The following is a 22,709-nucleotide window of genomic DNA, read 5'->3' on the forward strand; positions in this document are numbered from 1 at the left end:
TCAGCTGCAGTAGATGGAATTTATCTCATCCAAATTTAAATATCTATCGCTGTAAAATTGTCCGTACTGAAAATATCTGTTCTACTCCATATCAGTCACGTTTTTAATTAGACAGACACTGATCTGTTGGATCACCAGCTCATGGCCAGCAACTCTGGAATATCTTATGCAACTGCAAATATTTGGAAAATTGGAAGTTACCCATTGCATCCACCCACAAATCCGTGACTTCCAGCTCCCCAAAAGCATAGCCACATGTGGGGGCCGGTACTCGGTCACTCAGCCCAGGAGATTCGTCCCGGGGAGCAGAGATGTGCAGCGCTTTGCAGAGCCCGTCCCAGCGCCTGCAGTGCACTCGCCCGCGGGAACTCGGCCACCACTGGTGATGGGTGATGGCTTGGAAATAAGGACTCCCGAATGAAAAAAAGTTTCCTTTTTTTTTTAATAAAAATAGTGAGATAAACTGCTAAGAAACAGCACGAGAAAGCAGGTTTGTTCATTTTTACAGTTGTACAGACTGTTTAGCAAGGCAAGCGCGGCCCACCGTTCATACTGGTATCGCTAGGGGCTCTGTGAACACTCAAAGCAGATAAATTAGGGAAACCAATGTTGGTTGATTTTTAGCAAAGTCTCATGAAAGTAAAAGTGTGACTTTTTGTTATTTTAACAGCTTTTGATGGTGCTTGTTCTGTTCTTAATTTGTTGTCTCTTATGGATGAAAATAAAACCAAAACTCTGATACCAACTCGATTCTTAAACCTGCGCTTAATCCCTATATAGTGCTGTGTTATGTTTGTAAATACAGAATTCTCTTATCTTAATCCCAAAATGCAGCCAGTCCCAGTCAAGCATTATTTTCAAATCTCTGTTATATATCAAGTAATAAAATTGGCTTCAGGTAGGGACTGAGCATTGGTCAAATAAAGAATAAAATCTGTGCCCAAATTTATTGTGAGTTATATTGTGCCCTTGGGAGCTAGAGATTATTTACAGGAATAACAAGAATATCCACAGGTTATAATAAAACAAACAGGACTTTTGGAAGGAATTGAAAATCTCATGTTTCGGGGCCCGTAGAGTTGTAACTCTCCAGAAAGGATCTGCGTTCTCCACCGGACCGAGCCAGGAGCATCCCTGCCCCTTCCCTTGGGCACAGGCTGGCGGATGCAATCCCAGGTGGATCTTCTGTGTCCCCCGGGGCTGAAAGTGCTGGGTAGGAGGAGCGTCCTGCAGGGCTCCCGGAGGTGTTTCATCCCACACAGCTCTCTGAGATGTATCCCCCATGTCCCCCAGCACGGACCCAGCTCACCATGGGGGAGATGTGTGACCACCCGTCCTCTGTTCCTTCCCACCATGTTGTCAGCGCTGGTGCCGCTCTGCGCTACCACCTCCTGGAGACCTCCAGAAGCAGGAGCATGGAGAGGAGGGCTCTTGGGGCACCCCTGCATCAGGCTCCACTGTCTCATCCCCACAAGGTGGGAAGACATCCATCTTTTGTCCCGGCTTTCTTCACCTCGGCAGCAGGTACTTGAATTTACATCCCCACTCCGATAACTGAGTCATCTGGGTCCTGGAGCAACAAGGCACTTTCATGTCATTAATTAGGACCCATTAAAGCCAAGGGAACCTGAGAACATGCTCGAGCACTTGGCCAAATACGGCTCCTTTGCTGACTCAAGGTCTCACATAGTCCCTTTGAAATCAGTGGGAAAACTCAAGTAGGGTGAGCAGCAGCTCACTAGGGCTTTGAGCTAACTAAAGGCAAGCTAGATAGAGAGTTTCAGGAAAACATATCTGTAGAAATGTATACGTCTACGTTCCCACTTCAGAGTGCAAATATGAAAAAGGTGACTGTACAGTTTGCTCTTAACCTACAACCATGACATAAATATGACCAAAAGGTATCGCCTTGCTGTGGATCATCTCAGACCCTCCGCGCTCCCGGGTCCTCCACCCTCCCAACAACACGACACGTTTGCCCACAAAAAAAGTTAAATGCCTAGACATACCGCTCCTGTACCATGCAGTATTTCATAGTCAATAACTAGCAAGCCCTTGGGTATGAAGGAAGGAAAGGCTTGCTTTACATATCAATGCTTAGAAATATTATAGAATTCCACTAAAGGCAATGGTTAATTGTCGGGTGCCAGTTAGAGTGATTACATCTGCCATCTCTCAAAGAAGCTGGAATGCTGTCACTCACTTTGAAATGGCTTGCTGCATTCATCAGTCTGGATGGCACGGAGAAGTTGTAACCGTACAAGCCATATGGAGGATGTAAAGAACAATTAAGTGCTTCCCGAGCAATGGGACTTGATGGGAAAATGTTTCCAGATGCATGTAATCCGTACAGCATTTGACTAGCAGAATTGGGTACTTGTAGACATTGCCCGTTCAAGTCTTCAGCTTTAGCATTTTTCAGATTGGTTATGCCGAGGGAAGATAGTTTTGGCATATCCACCGTGAAGTGGGGTACAAGATGCGGGTTGGTGCCTCCCAGTTTTTCATGGCTTGGAAAGATGAGAGACTGTTGTCTTAAGAAGCTCGTAGGACAAATCTTGTAGTAGAGGGGCACGTTGAGGTTGTGTAGGTAGGTGTCGGGGCACGACACGCCAATGTTGCTTGCTGACAAGTGAAACGTAGGAGGTGAGCACGATGGAGAAAGCAGGGGGTTGAGAGGAGAGGGCGTCCCGCCGCTGGAGGTCACCGGCGAAGAACTGGACCTCCCACCTGAAAACGAAAACAGAAATCGTCCAAGCTGGGCTAGCTGATGTTCACAGCCAAGGAACCCTTGGAGGACTCCTGCTCCCACTCTGCATCTCCCCGCTGCCGGTGTCTGTCCAAGCACAAACCCGCTCCAAAAATCAGCTCCTGGAAAATGGGAAGATCTGTCCATCGATTATTTGTTGTTGTTACTTGGCACTTGTCTAAGAACGATATTCACACATGTCTCATCCCATTCATTTGACCGGGACAGCTGTGACGTTCAGCTCCACACATACAGGTACCTGCCGGGTCTGTGCCTCGCTATACGACCGATACCTTCTCCTGCTATACATACGCCATTGCTATTTTAGGCTCCCTATTTTTCGTGCAAATTACAGGCAGCTTTTTCCCCTTGTATATAAGAACAAAAAAACGTATTCAGCCTGATGGAGAACTTTTTTGTACCTTCCTGCTCACAGGAATTGACTAATTTTACTTGGCTTCCCATGCAATTTGAAACATATACCTGAATACTATAGGTGTCTCCAGAAACTTTAAATGCACGTGTCATTTTAACGTTCTCCTTTCTGAAATGAATCAATGAACACTTTCATAATTTAGTAGAAAAGCAACACCGGCTTGCTTCACACGTGTGAGCGCTGCCGAAGCCGCTGGTGTATAACATCACTGTTCAGCACCGGCTCGCCGCTCCTCCGGAGCAACACGAAGAGCAAAAACTGAGAGGCGACGGCTGCTCTGGCGTGGGAATGGTGCTCCGGAGCGGCCGTCCCTGGTGCTAAACAGATGCTGGTTTCATCTAACGCCATTTAAGAGCTGTATGTCTCTGCTGCACGTTCGTTACCACATTCTTCTAGAGGTTTTCTTCCCCCCCTTATTTTCATTTCTTACCAAAGTCACTGGAAAAGGAAGGAAGGGAACGTGAGTCCATTTTTGCTCTACGTTTTTCTCTATTTACATTTAATTCCAAGTGCTATACTGTCTGGATGTGATCTGGTCAGGCTTTACATGCAATCAGCAACACAGAATCCACTGTATAACCACGCCACATCTGCTAGTATATCAAACCTTAAAAAAACACGAAGATTTTGGACGTGGCGCAAGTTAATTTTGCAAACTCCCAGCAAACAGAGTAGCTCACAGCTTGGGTAACGCGCAGGCAGCACCTATTCGCAATAATCCGGGAAGGTTTTACGGCTTGAACGTCTCACCCTTCCCCGCTGATGTCAGCGGCTGTTTCAGTACTGACATCAGCAGGAGTGGATGCAGGGCAGGGATCCGGTCCCCTCCCGATGTACACGTCCCCTGACGTCCTCCCAGGACTCAGGGACTTTCGGTCATGTAAAATGATGTGATTGAGCCGATATTTGTGAGTGCGAGGCAGCGAATGAGTCCCTATGCAGCTGGCTGTAGCAGAGCAAACGAGTGTTAGTATTTGCTTCGAGGCACCCTAAGCAATAATATCACGCAACTTCCAGCACAAGTTTGGGAACGGGGATCACAGCGGGGAGGACGGAGCAGCTCAAAGAGCAGATTCTTTCTGCCATTTCTATTAGGCTTAAAAGTCCCAAGTTTATGGCCAATTCTTTCTTCAGCATACTGTTCATGCTTTCTTTTAATTTGCCTTCTGGTTTGGGGGCTTCAGGATTTCTATTTTTCAGCTTTTCTTCAGAAATACAGTTTTATTATTAGTGGAAATGGAAATTTTGTTATATTTACATCGGTCCAGGAAATTGACCTGAAGGAAAATACCAATTACATTAAGACTAGCAAAAAACTCCCAGGAAGCCCTAATATTTTAGCAGCTGTACAATAATCATTGCAGTTGCTGTTCTCTCATTCCCCATCGCAGCCCATCCACCAGCTCCTCTCCTCGGTACCGCGTCGCAGCCTGCAAAATGGGTTCAAAAGGGGCTTTTTGCAGAAGGTCTTTTCTAAATTAAAAAAAATAATAACCTAGCTCTCTTTACAACCCGGTAAGCCTCTTAATTTCTCCCGAGTCTGATTTTTTTACGCCTCCGCATTTCTACGCCTGTACAGCCTGGATTTTTGCTGTGATTTTTGCAGTATTTCCCTGCAGAGACGGGAACGATTCGGTGTGCCCCAACACAAATGTCTTTGAGGAGTTCCTAACATAAATAAGAGTTAAACTGGCGACTTTAAACCCAAACTGGAGCCCTCCAGCGTGCAAATGCTTGCTTAGTTTTTTTCCTTCGGTGCTGTGAATAATCAGTTTTCAAATACTATTTCCAAAAGCCGTTTTTCTGGAAGAGGGCTGTAAGAGGCCGATGTGCGCTTGTCAGGCGGAAGGAAATCGTTTTCCCTGAAAAACTTTTCCCTCTTCCCTGCATTTCCGCGGAGTTAACGGACTGTGGGACTGCTACATCCTAAATAAGAGGTAATTTTATTTTCTGTTGCATAATGCGTTTGTTCGCACGGAAGGAGCAGGCTAGAGGAGACACCAGTCGTTATTCTCACGTTTCGAGCTAATATTCTCAAACGGGTTGGAAACAATTAGTGTAACAGGATCAAAGCCGTAACGACCCGACTCTACATTAGCCTCCCGCATACTCAGATATTTTTTCCTGCGCATCCAAATCCGATTTCTGCCAGGTGATGAAGCCAGACCGCGCCCTTGCCCTTCTCCTCCCGGGGCGAGCGCTCGGCTCCTCAGATCGGTTCTAACAGGAGTTTTTGCCGAAAACGCGTGGAATCGCCTTCCCAAAGCGTTACGTTGGCCGCCGGTTCGTTTTCTGGACCCACCTCATTACCTTAATGGTTTAAGAGCCCCGACGCGCCCCCGCGGAGACCTGCGGGCGTGCGGCCGCGGCGCAGCCCCGAGGCCGCGGGGAGAGGCGGGGTAGGAAAAAGGCAGCAAACGGGACTCACCCTGGCTCTCTGCGCCGAAAGCCTTGAAGTCCAGGGCGAGGGGGGGCCGCCACGGGTAGGTCTCCAGGAGCCCGTCCAGGACCCCCCTGCGGGGCGAGACCGGGCTGAGCGCCGCGGCGGGGCCGGCGGGCGCGACGGGGGGGGGGGGGGGAGAGGCGGGGCGGCCCCGGCCCTTACCTGTTCCTCCCGGGATCCCGAAAGCCTTTGGCGAAGGGATTCCTGTCGATCTTCAGCTTCGTGATCTGGGGGGCGGGAGCGAGAGGGGCCGCTGGGGCGCGGGGCGGGCCGGGACCGGCCGTCGGGGCTCCCCGGCCCCCCGGCCCCCGGTACCGTCGGGGCTCTCCATCCCCCCCGGCCGGTCCCCCGTACCTGCTGGTTTTGGTAGGCCGTCACGGTGGTGAACTCGGTCTCCTGGAAGGAGAAGGTCTGCACCCCCTCGGCCGGCAGCGACTGGATCTGCGCTAGGTCGAAGCGAGAGTCCTGGGCGATAACGTGGACGCGGGGCTTGTACTTGTGCATGGACTGCAGGATGATCTGTGCGGGGGGAGAGGCAGGCTGAGCCCCCCCGAGAGGGAGAAGGGCAGGAAGAAAACCCGGTGCCAGACACGGGTGGGACCCAGCCCTCAGCCCCGGGGCAAAAGGGACCGGCCCGCCGCATAGTCGGCGCTGCCCCCCGGGGTGATGCTCTGCCCTGGTCGTGTGTCGTGTCCCCCCCCCCCCCGGCGGGGCTGCCCCACACCTACGTGCCCCTTGTCGTCCATCTCGTTGTTGGTGAGCTTCACCCGGTCGAAGCTGATGATTTGCCTCATCCAGGTCTCCCCCGAGCAGGGGGAGTCGGGGTGGATGTAGAGCCGCGGGGTGATGCAGGAGTGGTCCGTGTTCCCCGCCACCATCCACTGCGAGCTGTGATAGACGTACCTGGCCGGGCCGGGCCGCGGTCAGGCGGCGGAGAACCCTTCCCCGACCTGCCCGCCCACGCCCACGCACACCTATAGACTCTATACGTGCACGCGAGCCCGGCAGTGTCGTCCCCGTCCCCGTCCCCCCCCCCCCCCCCCCCCGCCGCACGCCTGTTGCAACCCCGATTTCACATACGCGCAACTCAATGCAGACGGGGCTGAGCGGACCGCAGGTTGCAAACACTCGGCCTGGCAAGAGGGATCCCGCGTGGGAGTGGGGGTGTGCGCGGGTGGCCGCCCCGCCGGTCCCCCGTCCCCGTCCCCCCGTCCCCCCCCCGTACCTGTATCTTTTGGAGTCCACCGGCACGACGTCGATGGCGATGTAGTACTGCTTCAGCGGCTCCAGCCCCTTCACCTTCACCCTCACCGACGGGAACATCCTCCTGCGGGCAGAGGGGAAGGTCCTGAGCAAGAGCTGCCGGTTAAACGGCGAAAACGGGTTGAAAAAACTAAACGGGCGTCGGGGGAAAAAAAAATGTTTCGAACTCAACAAAACCAGCGAAAAACCGCAAATAAAAATACCCCAACCCAACCAATTAAAAAAAAAAAAGAAAAGAAAAAAACACAACGAAAAAGAGACAAAGAAAAAAAAAACAAACGAGCGAGGGGGCAAAGGAGGAATCGGAGCGGGGCCGGGGGGGCAGCGGAGCGGCTGTGCAGCCGGTACCTGCCGGCCTTGGTGATGATCATCTCGGTGCCGATCTCATGAAACCTCCTCCAGAGCTCGGAGCCCTGCAGCTCCACCTGCACCCCGGCCCCCGCCTCCCGGCTCTCGGCACCGGCCTTGGGCCGCTTTTCTGCGGGGAAGAGAAACGGGAGGGGGCGGCTCGGGAGGCTGCCGGGGGCGGGGGGGGAGCGGCCCTCGCCCCGCCGCCGCCCCCGGGCCCGGGGGTCCCCTCCGGGCGGCCCCGCCGCTACCAACCCGCCTCCGGGGCTCTGCGGCTCTGCCTGCAGCCGGCCCCGCTCTCCTCGTCGCGACCGTCCGGCACCTTCCTCTTGGCCGAGCGTCCCACCAGGGCTTCCACCGAGAAGGCGTGAGCCCGGGAGCTGAGCGCCATCCCCCCCGGGCCGGGGGTCCCCCCGGGCGGCAGCGGGGTTCAGGCAGGCGGCGGGGCTCCCGGCGGCGGCGGCTCCATCCCGGCCGGTACCCAGCGACCCTCGCCCGGCCGCCGCACGGCTCCCGTCGGGGGGCAGCGGCCACGGCGAGATCCTCTTGCATCCAACTGAGTCAATAGACGGCTGCAGCCTCCACTGTTTGTTTTGGAAACTGGTGGGAGCATAAGAAACATTGAGTGACATTTCATAGGAGTAACCGGGGGGGGGGGGGAGAGGGAGGGGGGGGGAGGGGAAGAGCGGGGGAAGAGGAGCCGGCCCCGTCTAGGATCAATAAAAGAGTTACTGTTCTCCATTAAATTGTAAAACTCAAAGAAATTTGACATAATTGCACACTAGGGGCCACTTTTCCAACAAAAGTGCAAATAACGTTTAACCAGAACCAGCACAAAAAGAAAAAAAAATCGGAAAAAAAGAAGAAAAAAAAAAGGGGGGGGGGGGGGGGATAAAGGAAGGGGAGAGCCGTGGCCGTGCGTGTTGGGCTCCAGGCCCGGGTGCGACGGGGCTTTGCCCCAGCCGGGCTGCCGCGACGGGCCGGTCACACACGGCCCCTCCGGTGTCCCCGGCAGGACGGACGGCGGTGTCACCCCCGGGCCGTGTGACAGCGCCGGACAGGCATCCCGGCTTGTCCCCCGCTTTTGGTTTGGTTTTCGGTTGGTTGGTTGGTTGGTTTGGGGTTTTGGGGTTGGTTTTTTTTTTGGTGTTTTGGGTTTTGTTTAAAAGGCAGCAAACCCGCCCCGCCCGCCCGCTCTGGCATCACCCCCGGGATGTTTCCACGGCTCCGCTTCAAAGCGCGGCCCCGCGGCGGCAGCTGCGCTGAATTAGGGGCAAAAAATCCCAGTTTTCCACTCGGGAGCTTCCTGGGAGCCCCTGCGCGGCCGGGCCGGGCCGGGCCGGGGCCGGGGGGGGGCTCCGGGCCGGGGGGGGGGCTCCGGCCGGGACCCGCAGGTGCGCAGGGAAAGGGCTGCGCTGGATTTGCGCGGCGATTTTCGGGCCCCCATCGGGGACCTCCCCGCCCCGCAAAGGCTTGAACGTGCCGCGCTGATTTATTTTCCATCCGGGCCCCCCTCCCCAGAGCCGGCACCAAAGGGGATTCTGGGGCTCGGTCTTTTTATTCTTTTTTTGGGGGGGAAAGCGGTGGTATTCACGTCTGAGCAGGGTGGGTGTCCGCCTCCCCCACCCATCCCCGGCACACCCCTCGCCCCGCTGCCTCTCCCCGCACCGGGGAGGTCAGCCGGGATAGATGAGCCTTAACGGAAAAATATGTGGAAAGGGATAGAATTCACAGGCCAGCTGAGAAAGCAGGTTGGGGCGGGGGGGTGCGGGAGCTGTGGCTTCGGGGCAGGCAGGGAATGGGGTGCAGCGCTCTGTGCCCCACTTCCAAGCACTCCCAGAGTCTCAGGGGAGCGCTGGTTTATTCAAATGTTTCACTTTTCAGGTTTTCTTGCCGTATTCGTCAGGGTCTGCGCCCTCGTGCACACATTTCTTCCAAGCCTCGGGCTGGCAGCAGAGTGAAAACTGCGTTGCCTTTGTGGAGACAACCAAAACCAAATGTCAGACAGCCACTATCTGGCAGAACTTTTGACAAACGTGTATTTTAAATGCTCCAGACTCACATCTTTATCCTCAAATCCCCATTCCAAGGATGCTCATCACTCGGTTTACGGTGGGGTTTGCACGCTGATACTCGTTTATACACATGTATACTCATTTACACTTTTTAACAGACATTTATACACCAAACTCCTGGCACATCTCACCGGGACAGGAGTTTGTCTAAGGTAAAAGGCCCTGGAGGAAGTGAATGGGTGCAGACGCAGGTGCTGAACGCCGGAGCCCGACATCCAGCCTGGGGCACCTGGTTGAAAGCTGCCCGCTTTTTTGGCTGCCGACTTCTCCGTGCGCATGGTCCCGGTGCCAGCTCTGGTTCGGACCATGCCTGCAGCCTGATTCGGGAGCGGACAGTTAGCATCCCTGTCTGCAAATGGGGCTCTGAAAGATCCAGCTGAGCGCCTGTTGAGCTCACGGTGGAAAACGAACATGTAATGGCAGTCGGGACAGGTGCACATGAGCTGTAAAATAAGTATATGGCAGGATGTTTCTGGAATTTGCTTCCCCAGGCTTTTGTAGAGCCGCGTGTGCCTGGGGTTACACGGGAGAGGACCCTGGAAGGAGTGCAGGCACCTCCTGGCGCGGCCCTCAGAGAGGCCGATGCCGATTAACTTTTGATTTAACTTTTATTGAGGGTAACGATACTTAACCTTCCTTCACAAAGTGTCTCAAAATCCGGAGACCAGCTACGCCGTGTTGTAATCTGAACTATACAGTGGTTTCGTCCCCGCGTTACTCCTCCCTTCCACTGAAGTCCGGTGGCCCTGCAAAGCCCCAAACCCTGCTGACGTGGTTTTCCTTCGTACGAGGCACGTTCAGGTGCTCCTGCCCGGTGCCTCCGCGGGACGGATGTCTGACCCGCTTCGGGGGGGTTCTTCTGGGACGTTATCCCACAGCCACCCCCATCCATCGGGGTGAGAAATGGACAGAAAACGGGGCAGGGGAAGAGACTTGGGAGGTTATCTTGCTCTGCCCTCGCCCCCAGGCAGGATCAGCTCCACCTATGCAGCTCTTTAGTTCTTCTTACAAAGAGAAATGAAACAAATTTCATAAACATGTTCACAATTATAACAGCATAAGCTCATGATTTAAAAGCAAGGTGAACCGCGGGTCCCTCCCGGAGCCCGGACGGGACTGACGCTGCGCTCCCCAGCGCTGATAGAAGCCAGCTGAGGGCATTAAGTGTGAACCTTTATCTCTGCTGACATGACATATTATTAAAAAGTATTTCGAGTAATCTTTTATTTCCTTAGCATTGCAACACATTTCAAGAACTTGGCCAGGGATCAACCGACCCTTTTTAATTTCCTACAATGAAAAATAAAACAAAAATAAAGCCCAATTGAGATGATATAATCAGGAACATTTTGAGGGTTTAGGTCAAATTAATATGTCAGAGAAGGGTTTTCAGGGGACTTGGAGAGCTTTAATCTGTCAAAGACTGACTCAGACCCTTCTTGGGCTTTGTAATCTTATTGTTTTTACCAAATTATGTGATGGTATGTCATGTATTACCGTCATCAGAAAACGGAGCAAATAATCATTTGGCATAAAGTTCCAAATAACTAACTTAATTTTAAAGCAAGTGTTATACAATATGCCAGAAATGTTTGCGTTACTTGAAAATGATCTTTTAATACTGTCCCTTAATCTGTTAAAGCACACAGGTAAATTCCAAACACAGACTTTTCCGACCACTTTAGGCGCAGACTTAATTGTGTTCAAGCTGCGCTCAATTTTGCCAACGTTTACTCTGCATTTACCAAAACAAAACAAAAAAAACCCCAAAGCAAACCAAACCCGACTTGTGGCTTAGGGGTAATATTTTAATATCACCTGCACTCAATTATGCGTCTAATACTTGTATCTTTTATATCTCCACCTGATATGTCATAGATTTATATGAAGCTGCAATTATAAATTTGGTGCTAGGACATTTTCAGTTCTGACGGGTGGACTCGAAGGATTGTTTGTTCTCCGCTTCACAAACTGTTAGCACGAAAATCTTTTTTTTTTTTTAGCATTTGGAAAAAAGGCGGTTTCCAAACCTGCTGTTTCTAATCAGAGAGATGCGGCACCGCGTCGCCGTGTGTCATTAAACGGGCCCTGACTCCCGTAACACAGCCTGGGCGATTGCTTCACCGGCGTTTAATTAGACGGCGCGTCCTCAAGGCTACAAATGGGTGTGGGTGCATCTCTTTTCCCCGCTGGCGCTACGTACCGTGGGCTGCACTCTAAGCAATCTTTTCGGGTGGTGTAACTCCTCTTCTCTTGCAGAGACGCAGCCGGAGCCAGCAAAACAGCGAACCCCGGGCCGGTCCCTTGCCCCCGCGTGCCCTCCCCTCCCCGGCCTTGGTGCCACCAACCGCTTCTGCCCTCACATCTTCCCTTTTCAAAACCTTTCCTCTCCTGTAAGAATGTACTTTAGGATTGATTTAACCATGTTTGCACGTGCTACTAATTTTTTATTCCAGGACTTACGGTCCAGTTTGCATTTTTTTCAGTTTCCCAACCTTACTGTTACTAGTAAATAAATAATCTATTTTTTTTCAGATCCCAGCCTATTTGCTTGTCATGTTGTAAATATAAATGCACGTGCTGCCTCAAATCGGACACTGAAGAAATGCAAGCTAATTTTCTAATATTCAAATGTGCGTATAATATCGTTTTCTTGGAAGAAAGAAAGTAAACTTATGGATGATACAGTGCGCCACGAACCGCTGCCACTATCAACACAGGAAAGGGATGGAAGTTTGTTATGGGAGTATGTTAAAGCTGTAACAAAACAGTTTCTAAATGCTCTGGCTAATACACAGGCTGCAACTAGAGTGGATGTGACCGTCAGCTGAATAACCCTTCTGTGGGCTGAAACAACGCCGGTTTGGGTTCTCCGGGAACTGGAATTTGCAATATTCAACTTTAATTTTTGTAAATGTAACTAGCACTTCATATGAGTCATTAACTAATTACTTATTAATGGATTAACAAATATTTCTTTTTCCTAAAAAACAATCTTTTAAACAGAAACTCCTGAAGTCTAAGTAAACGTTGGCAGAAAACACCCGTGGTAGCTTATAACAGTGCTTAGGAGATTGTTTTCCCTTGCATTCTCAAATGTCCAGTCCCACGGCAAAGCTTTAATTTCATTCTCCATCTTATTTTGCCCATAATGAACTTTGAAAAACCTCTGCTCTTCTACCCGAGCGCAGTGCGATAGCGTGTGCTCGCCGTCCCCCGCTGGGCTGCGGCACCTCCGGGCCAACCCTGCAGCGTCCGAAGCAGGAGGCGATGGCACGGTTCAGCCCGTCCTTGCTCTCAGGAACACCCCAAATTAATTTCATGGCAAAAATGGCAGATCTGGGGAAGAAACGGCCAGCTTATGGCGGTGTTGAAGTCTCTCGGTTGGTTGACCTCCTAAGGAGGTTCTTCACCGCCACGTGCACTGCATTAGTTAAAGATATATTAAAATAAATCTCCGTTATGTTATTTTATACATAAGCCCCAAAAAAGGCTGCACAGGGAATAGGATTAAACTTTAAGGAAATGATTTGGTGAAGTAAAAAAAATATATACAGCATTTGGGGAGAGTTAAATCAAATTAGGGGACTCGGATCACTTCATGATGAGAGAAGGGTTGGTGGTGTTCCCCACCACAGCCAGGGAAGTCGAGGAAGGGTCAGTAATCTCCACTTGCCAGTGGGGTAAGGATGAGACCACCGTGCGCATCTCCAGTACCAAGACGTGACATGCCACCACAAGAACTTCCATCCAGCATCTCTGGCCGCAGTTGCGTGCCCTGTTGAGGGCTTTCCCGGGACCACCAACGTGGCTGGGGCTGCGTAACGGGGGCTTCTGTCAGACATCTCACTGCAACCTCAAAATATTTTCTGGAAAAGCAAGATTTCTTGGCTCTGTGCTGCGAGGAACATTTTTAGGGTCGCCTTTCCTAGCCGGGCTCCTGGCTTTTGGCTGGTGGTTGTGTGCGAGGCGTGAGAGCGAGGAGAAGCTGCTCCATCCCTTCTCCAACCACCTCCACCTGAGAAGGCCCTGCCAGCCTGGCCATCTCACCGAGCAGCTTTCCCACCACCTTTCCTTCATCACGACTTCTCCAGAGCCGAGAAATAAGACCAAGACCCGGTCCCTTCCCCCTCTAAGTAAAGGGAAAAATTCCTGCCGTGTTGAACGTTTCTCATAATACTTAAAGAAAATACTTAAAGAATGTGTAATAATAGGGGATTTAGAGAGAGCAAAACTAACCACATGGATGAAGCAGAAAACCTTTAGAACGGCCCTAAAATGTATCCCGTCCGGCTTTACCGCAGGGAAGAGCTCCAGGGGGAGAGAGGGTGACCCCACGTGAGCCCTGCGAGCTGCAGGACCCCCCGTCCCCAGGGCCACCCCTGCTCTTCTCACCGGTGGAGTATAGGGAGGGAAAAGCCAGAGTTCTCGGTTTAGCTGCCAGGGAAACCACACAGGAGAAGTGAAATTAAAATAGTTATGGGGAAGCTGATACCGAGTTATTCTATATTCCCGGGCAGGAGCGAAGCCGGGCAGACCTGGGGCTGCCTTTCCTGTGCTCCCCGCTCAGCGCCGGGGCCAGGCAGGGTCCGGCCATGGAGCATCCCGGGGTCTTGGGAACCCCAACTGGGGACTTACCAGCAGCGAGCCCTTTCACAGGCAGCAATTTGAGGGCAAAAAGCCCTTTTTAAAGAGGGAGGTGATGTTATTTTTACAAAACGCAGCCTATATTCTGGTTTGGTTTGCTTCACTTTAAATAGTAACTGGATACCCTGAGACATCCCCTCGGTGCTGGTGCACAGGGGGAAGGTCCTTTGATGGCCTTGATCACATCGTCTGCTCTGAAAGCAAAAATCTGCCGTGATCGCCAAGATTTGGGGCCAGGGGGGACGAGGGCCCGCAGTACCAGCACGTGTCCCAAACAGAAATGGCCATCGCTATCGGGGTCAATACTGCACCTCCTTTAACAGGCTGCAATAGCTGCCTCTCCCTTACCATCGCTGCCCCACTGGCATCCCAGACCCACCTGACCGTGTACCGGCTGCCAAAATCCCCGCGGAGGCTGTGTCTGCGCAGCCTTGGGGCTCTCTCCGTAAGGAAGCAATGTCCCCTGGCCGGCGATGTCTGCGGCGCTGGGCCAGGACGGGGAGGCTGGGGAGTCCCCAGGTCTCAGGCGGTGCCTTTCACGGCGTGGCCAGGAGCCTCCTCTGGAGGATGGCTTAGAAAATCAGTCCTGTCAGGGACATTCAGGTTTATTTATTGCTCATGCAGAAACTGCAGGTTATTGCAGCTTGCTCTTCTATCTCACCAAATCCTGACGTCTGCAATAAGCTTTGCTCCCTCCTTCACTGGGCTTAGAGAAGGTGGGTCCAAACAAGATGTGATGATTTATCCCCGGTCCCACTAGTTCTGGTGCAGAGTGCTTTTCCAACTGTTTGGTTTCGACTGATTTCTTTCCACCGCCGCCGTCTCTGCACCACCAGCGCTTTGCCGGAGGAGTCGGCCCCAAGGCAGGTTCGAGATTTTTCCATCCCTGTCTGGAAAGATAAACGCAAACTCTGGCCTTAAACCGAGCCCACAACTGGGAGAGATCGACCGGCTGCAGAGAAACTCAGCTTTGTTTTGCTATTCTATCCTCAGTTATTGCGGCTAATCATTCCTGTAAATGCAAATATAGAGGGACGAGAATAAAAGCTTGGAAGGGGTGATGCAGAAGGGAGAAGGACAATAAATCAAAAGGTTTGCAAGGAAGCTTTCACTCATCTTCGAAGCATCGATATGGTTTTGAGCTGTTAGCTTGCATTTTGGTTAGGAAGTGACTTTTGAAATTAAACAGAAAAGATACAATCTTAATATTTCATAAGATCTGCCAATACAAATATCTGTTGGCAGATATGTAAAATAATAGCTTTAAAAATAAGAAAAAGAATCACATGAAATTTTCTAAGGAGGGTGATGTCACCCCCCAACCAAGCTATCTATTCTCTGTATTTGAAATTAAAACCGCATGAACTCTCCATGCAAAGCTGGGTGAAACTCTGCTTTTTCAAGTATCCCCTTAGGGATGATGGATATTATATTCTGGTTTTAATTTTAAAGCAATAAATAAATGTGACTGACTTGCCACCCATTAGCACCAAGTTGTGCAAAATAAATAAATGCAATCCGTGCACGTTAACGTACAGGTAGTGGCTATATAGTCTGTCAAAGAAGTCTGTCTATGGCCAGTGTTGCTGGAGCAGAAGAAAGTCAGCGTTAGCTGAACTGGTCAACAAGCTTCAGCTTCACGAGGAATTTCAGCTCAGAGAAGAGGAAAGTCTGTCTCCACGGTATTATCTCCCTTTCCAAAGTTTCCTTCTGGCTGCACTGGGTCACAGGCTGTGGACTGTAAATTATACAGCCAAAAATCAAACGATCTTTTTCAATAAGGGAAGAAGAAAACCATGCAGTGATTTAATATATGAAACAGTTCAGCCTATGGCTTTCTCTTGTTTGCAAATGCGGACAGTTCTGTTGAGATCCAAAAACCACTCCAAACCATCAAAATTAGCAAAGAACCATCTGGCCTGGTGGCTCAGCACCTCCCGTGGCCATAAATTCAAATCCCAGCAACATTAGCAGGGGATTTGCTCTGAAAAACAAGCTCTGTCCTCGAGTAATGTAAAAACAAGGTGAGATGGGGAAGGCTCGTGGGAGAGCCGCGGCTCGGGGTGGAGCTGGCTCCGGCCAGGCATCCGTTGGCTTTCAGCAGGGGACGGGGCTCTCGGCTTGCAAGGAGCATCCCCTCCTCGGCTCTCAGTGCCCCATCCCATGGTTGGGCTCCCCGATCCCTTCCCCGGGGTCTGCCTGCCACCCCCACTCAGCACCGTCCCCGCAGCGTTTCTCCGTCAGCCTGCTCTGTCCCAGCTCCGAGACTCCGTGCACACTCTTGGGGTTCACCAGAGCCATCATGGACATGGACCAGTGCTTACCAGCTATAGCTTTTTTTCCAAGGTCTCCAGGACCAAAGCAAGTCAAGCGTGTCGGTGCTAGAGGAAAGATCTTCCTATCTGAAATGTAAAATCCTCCGCTCCGGCCGGGGTTGCTATGATCTGCAATGAGTTTTTCCATCCTTGGTTGGAGCCCACGCTGCAGAATAGGAAGATTTGGAGGCAACAAAATAGGTTTCCTTGTTATGTGTGATACATCGATCTCAGCTCCTTTCCTTGCGTATTTTTTTAGATAAGCCGCAATTTAAAATTAGGAGTATGGAGATAATAGCCCTGAGAAGCCTTGTCAGCAGGCAGAAGAGATACTGGTAGAGCCCTGAGACCCTCATAACCACTGTGCCTCTTGGCACCACGACCCTGGGAACTCGAATCAGGCCCTTGATCTGGAGCATCTGCCTTCATTAATGCTCTGCCCTGCCAGTCTTGGCCAGAAGGCTGAGTTATGATTATAGCTCACGCACAAAAAATTTGCCTCTTCCTAACCCTCAAGACCTGGAACTAGCAGCTGAGTCTGATTTTGGCTCTGCAGCAAGTTTTATCCATCGAAAAATTGTGTATTTTTTGTACATCTGGTTGTATTTGGGGGTGATATTACCTTTCAGTGCTGCTCAAGTCTGTCTGTGCCCATTAGTTACCAGAGTAAATAGCCCCTCCATCTGCAGAAGTGCACTGTGGGGAACCTGGTGGACATTTTACATTGAAATATGATTGGTAATTCATTAGCAATCCCATGTTTGAAGGCTTAGGATTGAGCACGGCATGAAACCAAGCAACAGGGCAGGTTTCGCTTCTCCTACGATAGTGCCACCAAAGGCAGAAGGTCAGACGGCTCCTACGCTGCCAGAAAAAGTCGTCTGGGTTGAAAAAAACCCTTTTAAAAATGCATCTTATCCCAGAACGTAAACATGCCCTGTGCCACTGAAGATGAGTGGCCTTGAAACCCCTCCTGTTTTTGTCAGAGCACCAGAGCCCTGCAGAGGTTCCCCAGGAGAAGCTCCAGTGCCCGGTGCAGCGTGGCAGGAGCTGCACCAGCCCCGGCCCAAAGCCGCAGCCCCTCCGGGGTCACCCCCTGGGCTCCCGTGCACTTTGACTTCACTCTTCACGCCGCTTTCCCTTCCCCTCCTGGGACCGGCGGACCCCATAGCAGACAGCACGTGTAGGGGCAGGGGAGTTTCTATAAGCTGTAAGGCGATGGACTATATTTTTTTGTTTCTGGATTTCTGCCTACGTTTCTTGCATCTGCTCGCTTTTATTGTCCCACATTCCACAAACTTAAAGCACTTCCATATATAACAGAATTAATCCAGTTCATTGACAATCACGATGAAGCTGATGATACCAAACGCTTCCGCTCTGCACATTCTCCAGTTCCCAATCTTCAGAAATGGCAAATTCAGGGAACCGCTGAGGAGTCGGGGAAGCTTCAGCTACAGCACTGCTTTGCTGTTGGAGGGCAGGGAAGAACCCAAAAGTCTTTTATTTAACGTACTTTCAGGACGGGTTTTGTTAGCATCGCTCACCTGGCACTACCCAGCCCTTGGGCAGAGCGGAGCCGTGGGTGGGGACCGGCGGGGAGCTGCACGAGAGCCACTGCCACCCTCCGAGCATCTCGGGGGCGAGCGATGCTCAGAGCAGGAGCATCCCACCCGGAGATGGGATCAGGAGATGCTGCTAGTGCTCTCTGCCTGACGGAGAAAGCCGGCAGGCGGGAACCCTCCTGCTCACCAGGGCTCAGTTAGCTGTGGGTGATGAATCCCAGTTGCCTCGGAGAGATCGTTTCCCCGTCTGAAAGACCAGCCACGGCTTTGAGGCCGCTTGCAGACGTGCAGCCATCCCTACCGTGGCACTGCCTGGCCCAGCTCAATGTGGTTTGTATTACCCTGTCCGGGCAGCTGGAGTTTGGAGGTAAGAGGACTGAAAAACGTGTTATCCTCTAATTGCTATAATGCAGGATATAGCCGTGAGATAAGGAGTGAACTTGTACTCCACCGAATTGTAGGGAATAAATATTCAAAAGACAGCACTGGGAATTTTTTCCCCCCTGTAATTTATATCAACAATAAAATGCAAGCGAGAAGATTAGTAGAAAATTAATACCAAACAAATCTCGTCTCCATGGCTGGCAAATATAGTTGAATGACAGAAAAGGGGGTATGAGATCTGCGACTCGGTCACTGGGCTCGGCTGTGGGACCGTGGGGTTTATTGCCCGTTCTGGGGCAGGCGGCTGCTCTCACGAACCAGCCTGCAAATTTCTGGCGGTTATTGTATGTGCGAACAAACCCTAGTTTGAAAACTATCTCAGTTTGTTTACTTTCACAAAAATCAGGAACACATTGGGAATAATTTGCAAGACAAAAAGAAAAGCCTTAATTTATCAAGCACTCCATTCAACAAATAATATTAAATACCATCTACTACCGACAAACCTGCAAACCTCATGCTGGGATTTCGCGCGTGCTGGAGCCGACGCTGCTGCAGGGAGCTCTCGGACAGGTTCTCAGTCGTAAAGTTATGTAAAGTTTTAAGTTTAAAGGAAGAAAGTTAAATTAAAAACCTGTAATGCTTTCTGGCTTGGCCCCCGTGCCTACAGTTGCATCTCAGATCACTGTAATCAACTGAGGTTGAAGGAAAACACGATTTTTACTTTCAGCGGTTTGTTTCCCTTCTCTTACATCTCGGCTTTTCCTCCCTGTCTGTTGGCCAGGTCCTTCTCCCCTCCTGCCGGAGGTTTAAAAGCAAGGAGGGGAAAACACTATTGCTATTTATTATTAAAGGCAAAAGAAACTGGCAAAAAAATCAAGGGGAAAGTATAATGACTGCAATCTTTTCAATTAAGATTTTTATATATATTAATTCTTTTAGTTAAAATAAGTGGAATTGAATTAAGTCTGCCTGTGAGTCTACTGCCTCATGTCATCAGAACGGTTACAGCCCCAGCTTATGAAAACAAACAACAAAATATACTTAGTGATAGTCCCACTATTTATCATTTCTTCAATTATTTGCCTTCGGTTGGTTCTGGTCTGGTTGCAGTTTGTGCAAAACTTGCACCGGTGCAACCCTTGCACCCGTAAATTTGTCCAACTCTGGAAAGATGCGGACGGCAAAGCCAATAAGGGGCTCCAGTGACTACGTATCGTTAAGGGAGGGGGCTTCCCTTAGCTCTGCAAGGTAAAGCCGTCGTTGCCACCATCCAGCCACCTCCTGTCCTGTCTCGAATGCTTCTGCAAACAGTTCAGAGAAAAGGTTAAAACCAGCAACTCGTACAAAATAACCTCGCTGCTGGGAAAAAAGCCTTTTCGCTCTCATATCAAATTAGCAAACAGTTTTGCAAACAGCTGGTGGGTGGGGAGGAAAGGCGGTGTCGTCCAGCATCAGCCCTTACCCCCAGCTCCGTCCTTCGGCTCAGGTTTGGAGGCAGCGAAGGACACCGGTACCCGGCCCCGGCGCCGCCTGCCATGACGCCGGGGACGGTTTTCAGACTTCCTAAGTATTTTCTCTCTCTCAGAGCGTGAATCTCTGGCCGCTGCACGGCCTGACCCCGGCAGGGAGATTTAGGAAGGATTTGACGGGGGCAATACAGGATGTCAGGGCTTTGTGGTGCGGGATACACAAATGGACTGAATCCAGCATCTGTTTCTGAGGGCTGCCGAACGTGAGGAGATGGACTTGCTTAGATTTAAATAGCAAAACGCATCAGAAAAAGATGTGAATCCAAGGCTCATCGTGCAATTCTACGGGTTGTAGCACGTTGTATTACATGTAACGCATTTATAACAGCTTTACAAACAGGTTGTGATGACAACTTCTACCTCTGACTTGTGTCGGATGGAAGCTTCTTCTCTGAAATCCAGGAGATTACTCCAGAAACAAATCTAAATGATCCCTGATGTCCCGGTACCTTTGAAATCCATGGGAGCTCTGGCACCGATTTCTGGGCCGTCAGGATTTTGCATTACATGAACAAAGGTATCGAAACCTGGCTCGTATGCGGAACACAAAGCACAAATGATCCAGCAGTAATTTGTCTGAGGATGAAATATTTCTTACCCCACTTGAAAAAAGCCCTACAGCAACAGAAGAGGAGGAAGAAAGCCTTCGCAATTAACCCCAGCTCAAAAAGCCCGCTGCAAACGAAGAAGTATTTTAAATTCCATTTAGATCTCTTTTTTTTTAAAAAAAAGGCATATCGGTTTACATTTATAATGTTGGTATCATCCAGTACTTTAAATCAAATTATAGCTGTATCAGGCTGCTTAACAATGTTTCTTTTTAATTAAGTTTACTAGTCCCACATGCATTTTTTTAAAAAATAAATTAAACAAACTTAATTAAATTACATGACAGGGGTTAGGTAAGACAGCAAAAAGCCCAGCAAGAATACAAGGATTGATAAATCCTTTTGGATATACTCACATTTTGCACTTTTCCTAAACCCTGTAGCCTTCCAGACAGCCTGATGAAGGTGGCATCCCCGGCCCGTGCCCCGCAGCACCCGCAGTGCCGTACGCCCACAGCGGTGTCCGGGGCCCTCTCACTTACATATGGCATTGCCCCTCACCTATGTTTTAAAATCCTGCTTTCACAGAGAGTTTAAACAGCTCAGGAAGCTCCTCAGAAAGCTGAGCATCGATGAATTTCCATTGATTTCCCTGCGTTGCAGAGGCATGAGCAGCGCATCAGGCTTAGGCGAAGACCTGCCTGACCTGGGGACCCTCCTCCCGGACCAGCCCCAGCGGTGGGAGCTCCTGGGGGTCCCTGGGGCATCGCCCCCGGCCTCCCCCCGGCCCCGGCCCCGGCCTCCGGCAGCAGCCACGGCACGAGGGAGAGCTTGGGGATTTCAACCACCTTCCCCGGGAGTCAGAATCCATCCCCGCGGGGTTTTGGTTTTATTCGATTGAAGAAAATCCCCACCAAAATCAGGATTTTTGTGGTGGTGTTCACTTTGCAGAAGCTCCTTATTTTCATGGAAAGCAAAGGCGCTTGTGCTCTGTAGCAACTACCAAGAAAAAGGCGATTGCATTTTTACTGAGAAAATGCTAATAAAAAAGTACAGGGCGAAGGAAAAGGATGTGAAACGGGGGTGGGCAGCAGACTGCGTGTGCAGACCTGGAGGGATTTCTGCTTTTCTCAGCTTCTCCGAGCGCACGCCCCGGAGAGATGCTCCGTGAGCTGGGACGAGTTCCCGGGAGGGCACTCGCAGCCAGGGCACCCCATCGCTTGCATTTTTCTGGTGCAAATAGCACAAAAATATCCAGAGTGTCTATCTTTAAAAGATAAAAAGATTGCCGCGATGACGGCAGCTGGGACTTATTGCAGCGGGGAAAGCCCCTGTGCTTGCACAGCACCTTTCCAAGGAAGCATGAGATACGGCCGATAGCATCGGCCTGAATTTGCACCCTGAATAACCCACGGTCACGGTAAGATTACTGGGGATTTTTATGGGGGTTAAAATTGAATAATCTCATCGAGGGAGAGCGAAGCAGCAAATCCTCCTGTCTCCAGCCCTGCAGGAAGCACAGCGATGGGAGCAGATGAGCGTAACGCCGTGCACGGCCACCGAAAAGCCTCGCAGAGCTGTGGGGTCCCGATTGTCCCCGAGATGAATTTGCCATCCCCCCCTCCCCATGAAGACAGACGGCCGTCACCGTGCGCAGAGAACAGCCTTTCGGTCCTCTCCGTAATTCCCCCGACTCCGAGGGCTCTGCATCTGGGTCTGCAAGGATGAAGTCAGCCCCGGAGCCGCTATGGGCTGGAAATGATTTCACCGAGCTGCAATGCAGATGGATTAATTCCAGTACTGTAAAGTCAACATGGTTGAACACTGGCTACATCACAGTCTTCATTACTGTGGTCTGGATCGGGTTTTGATGAAGTAATTTCCCTTGGGTTTAGCACTTAGAAAACATATAGGGCGTCCTTCTTGGATTTGCCTGGAGAGCAGTGCCCCCCCCCCCCCTTCACCCCAAATTGGCCTTTATCAGTTGCACATGGACCCCTGCGATTCGGAGGAGTTTCAAACGAGGCCCATATGGTCCGTGGCACACGATGCCCAAACAGTCGGACGCATGAAATGAGATGCAGTTTGGGTGCGTACGATGGATGTTATTAATAACAAATGATCTAACACTCCGAGGCTGTATCTTCAAATGCAAGGAGACGTGGGATGAGTGCGGATTAGCGATTCCTCCATCCTCCATCACCAAATCGACTCCCAAAGAGCTCAACATTAGGTTTTGGTGCGCTCGACACCAGGAAGCCAACGCTCATCATCCTGCTCAGTTTCCAAGACTTGAAGAGAGCCCTTCATGCAGAGTAGATGTTTATTTTGTCATTTTTTTCTCAGCTATAAACTGTAATTGAATACTTGTCATCTGCAATTTGCTTCCTTGGGAAGAAGTTCT

The 22,709-nt window shown here is 50.8% G+C and overlaps 1 protein-coding gene across 1 annotated transcript; it reads right to left on the reverse strand.

The window, feature by feature from the left end:
- Nucleotides 1-2,119: 2,119 nt before the first annotated feature.
- TBX22 (T-box transcription factor 22) lies at nucleotides 2,120-7,630 on the reverse strand. Its single transcript, XM_076347646.1, has 8 exons — nucleotides 7,495-7,630; nucleotides 7,240-7,369; nucleotides 6,854-6,955; nucleotides 6,357-6,531; nucleotides 5,983-6,147; nucleotides 5,791-5,855; nucleotides 5,614-5,699; nucleotides 2,120-2,730 (listed from the first exon to the last, which is right to left on the reverse strand). The coding sequence occupies exons 1-8, from the start codon at nucleotides 7,628-7,630 to the stop codon at nucleotides 2,120-2,122; spliced, it is 1,470 nt and encodes a 489-aa protein (XP_076203761.1).
- Between the last annotated feature and the right edge of the window lie 15,079 nt (nucleotides 7,631-22,709).

This window comes from Aptenodytes patagonicus, chromosome 9, assembly GCF_965638725.1.
Source record: "Aptenodytes patagonicus chromosome 9, bAptPat1.pri.cur, whole genome shotgun sequence".
Classification (NCBI taxonomy): Eukaryota; Metazoa; Chordata; class Aves; order Sphenisciformes; family Spheniscidae; genus Aptenodytes; species Aptenodytes patagonicus.